This window comes from Naegleria gruberi (genome assembly GCF_000004985.1).
Source record: "Naegleria gruberi genomic scaffold NAEGRscaffold_606, whole genome shotgun sequence".
Taxonomy (NCBI): Eukaryota; Heterolobosea; class Eutetramitea; order Acrasida; family Naegleriidae; genus Naegleria; species Naegleria gruberi.
Window position 1 is genome coordinate 1 of NW_003162943.1, and position 3,307 is coordinate 3,307.

The 3,307-nt window shown below is 32.7% G+C and overlaps 2 protein-coding genes across 2 annotated transcripts; one reads left to right on the forward strand and one right to left on the reverse strand.

The window, feature by feature from the left end:
• Positions 1-25: 25 nt before the first annotated feature.
• NAEGRDRAFT_76893 (uncharacterized protein) lies at positions 26-944 on the forward strand (the record flags this gene model as incomplete). Its single annotated transcript, XM_002668150.1, has 4 exons — positions 26-258; positions 304-433; positions 480-485; positions 537-944. 4 exons carry the CDS (start codon positions 26-28, stop codon positions 942-944), a joined length of 777 nt encoding a protein of 258 aa, XP_002668196.1.
• A 498-nt stretch (positions 945-1,442) lies between these two features.
• On the reverse strand, positions 1,443-2,616 carry NAEGRDRAFT_54905 (uncharacterized protein; the record flags this gene model as incomplete). Its single annotated transcript, XM_002668151.1, has 3 exons — positions 1,443-2,127; positions 2,280-2,331; positions 2,424-2,616. The coding sequence occupies 3 exons, from the start codon at positions 2,614-2,616 to the stop codon at positions 1,443-1,445; spliced, it is 930 nt and encodes a 309-aa protein (XP_002668197.1).
• Between the last annotated feature and the right edge of the window lie 691 nt (positions 2,617-3,307).

A 3,307-nucleotide genomic window follows, 5' to 3' on the forward strand; every position in this document is an offset into this window, starting at 1 on the left:
AAGAATTCGAAAATGAAGCAATTTAATGAGCTCACTTCGACATCCATGTATTGTGAGCTGTTTTGGAGTTTCTCTGACAACCAATGGAAAATATATGATTGTAGAATATTTGGAAAATGGAAGTCTAGAAAAGGCAATTTATAATTCAAAGATGGGAAGAACAATTTTGAGATTTGAAACCAAGTTGAAAATATTAACTGATGTTGCCAAAGGATTAGTTTATTTACATTCAATCAAACCTCATAGAATTATTCATAGGTATGTTTACTAGTTTTATTGGAATAGATATTAATTATGGAATAGAGATTTGAAACCAGGAAATTTATTACTCGATAAGAATATGAATGCAAAAGTTGGGGATTTTGGATTGAGCAAAATTGTTTCGAATAATTCTGCAACAATGACAGCAAATGTAGGAACTTTACTTTACATGGTAAGTCGATAATTTCACAAATTGAATTAAAGTGTTATCAATTTAGGCGCCAGTAAGTAATTTCGAAATTCAATTCATTAAAATTTCGAATATTTTACAATAGGAATTACTTTCGAATGATCACAAAGGTCAAAGTACAAAAGTGGATATTTATTCATTTGGAATTATTATGTGGGAAATTTTATTCGAAGAATCACCATTTTCAAATGAAATTGATGGTTTCACTAATGTTTTCCAAATATTGAAGAAAGTTACAAAAGGTCATCGACCACCCTTACTATTCGAAACTAGTGCTTTATTGGAGGGAGATAAAAACCAGAAAGTTGATGAATGGATTGATCATAACTTCACAAAGAAACAAATCGAAACTATTGGAAAGGAAAATATTTCTAAATTATATGAATCGTATATAGAAATTATGGAACAGTGTTGGAATCATGACGCATCTAAAAGACCTGAATTTATTGAAATTACAGATCAATTAGAAACCTTGCAATCGAACTTTGCTTAATTTCCTTTATCCAATCTTTTTTAGGAATTACTAACTTTCTGGAATGTTTTCCAAGTTTTTATTTCTTTCAAAGGTTTATTATTTCTTGTTGATGTCACTAAATTCATAGATTCCATTTCCATATTGTGCCATTTCTTGCATGTTAGGTGCAGAACCTGACCCAATTCCAGTAAAATGGAAGTTGGTGTCTGGATGTGCATCTCTAATAGATTTAAAGGCATCAACAGAGCTGATATCCTGAATATGACCATCACACATAATCAAAATATTTTCAATCTTTGGAAATTTTCTAAAAGTTTGGTTTAGGGTTTGGTGAGGTCACCAAGAATGGAACATTTGCAGAGTTTGCAGTTTTTAAGGAGAAGGAATTGGTTAGAAAACCTGATTGCCTAGATTTTGATCAAGCTTCGATAATGCCTGCTATTGGAATGGCTATTGTGGAAATGTGTCGATCACATGATTGGATTTTACCAATTATTGAAAGAGAGGCAGATAGAATCAAAGCAAAGTATTACCCAATAATGGAACTGACCACACATTAAGAAATTGGTTTAGAGCATCCAAATCAGTAGGTTCAATTGTGTCTCTGTGTTTAAACCACTCAGTTGTAGATCCCCATAAGGCAATGGAAATTTTTAGATCTCCAGTAATAAACGCCTTGGATTGAACAAAATTATTAAAACAATCAATTAAAGTTTTGAAAGGAGATCCTTTCATTGATCCGGAAGCATCACCCAGAATAACAATCTGGCCCTCTTCAATGATAGATGATCCAGCAAGTTTTGAATTCTTACTGGTTGTCTTGAGAGAGGTATTGATTTTCAAAGCATCTGCTCTAGTGGTCACTTGAGCTGGTTCAATAATCTTTGAATTCACCTCGATACCAAAAGAAGGTATGTTGATATCCACAAAACCAGGAGGAAGAACTTGCTTGAATCTTCCATTCATATCTGTCTTGCACTCAAAGTGAGTAAAGTGAGTGTCTCTTTCGTTTTTTCTTAATTTGCAAATAGCTTGTTCATTGCTAACAGCTTCATCATGGTTTTTAAATTCAAAACTAATATCTACCACTTTAAGATCATAGAAATCAGGGGCAACACTTCCATTACGTTCCACCTTGAACTTGAACTCTGTTAGAGGAATACTTAATTTTGCCTCACCCATTTCAATTCTTGGCTTGCAACTATAATCACCAGGATTCAACTGCTTGGTGTCAATAAAGGCAGTACAAGTTTTGACATGAGTGGTGTTTTTGAATACCTCCAACTTGATATCTTCAGAGTATGGATTAACATAAATGGTATTTTCCTTTGGAAACATGGACCTACTACTTACTTTTCAGCATCTTTGTTCTTCTTGTCAATGTCTTCTACGTTGTTCTTGACAGCTACAGTTGCAAAGACATCATCAAGTTGGAGATCTTTGAGCTGTTAGAACCCTCTCCACTTTTAAACTTTTCCTGCATAGCTTTAATGCTACCTCTTCTTTTTGACAATTCAGTTACTTCCTCTCTTTCCTTGGTAATTGTACTGCTTGAAGTAGAAGCAATCAAAGGAACTTGAAGTAATGATGGCTTGACTGGAGTCCTCAAATACTTTTGATCAGTTTCATTGCTTGGCTTTTTCTCAAATTGTTGGGAAAGATTTTTAACACTGTTTGTTGTTGGTATCATGTTGGAGTTGATTTTTTTTGATTATTATTTTTCCATGACAGCAAGTCAAATGAAAGAATTTCAAATTATTATTGTAAACTGATTTTTTAGCAAATTTGCACCAACCTACCCTGTTTGATGGAAAAGAGCAACCAATCCCCAAACAGAAATAAATCAAACATGTCTGTGTTGACCTTATTTCATATTTTTCTGGCACTAAAGGCAAGAAATAGTACTCTAGTACAGATAATATTTCTTTACAATCTTCCACTACAGTTTTCATGTCAAATCACCTGATAAATTTATCAACCATGTTCCATTCCGACCAAATATTGTAAATTGTAATCCAACATCTCAGTTCTTGAGTGAGTAAAGGAGTTGTTCGTGAAAATTAATGATGGAAAGCAAGAGAAGGAATGCTTATATATTTCTATTGCGTATGCACCACGAATATTCTTGTTGTTATTGGGTGATATTTATTATTAATCTCCATTGAATATTATTCTTGATGATGAATTTAAAAATCCAAGGAAGGCTTCCGAACATGTTTTTTCTTGCTTGTTGCGCTTTCATTTTCCGTTAAAAATTTGCAAATAAAAAATATTTCAAAATTAAAATCACTGATGATGAAGCCATCAATTATTTCAAATAATACTTGTATCTATTATATGTAGTAATAATGATGATGAAACTGGCCAAAACTCTAGAAAGC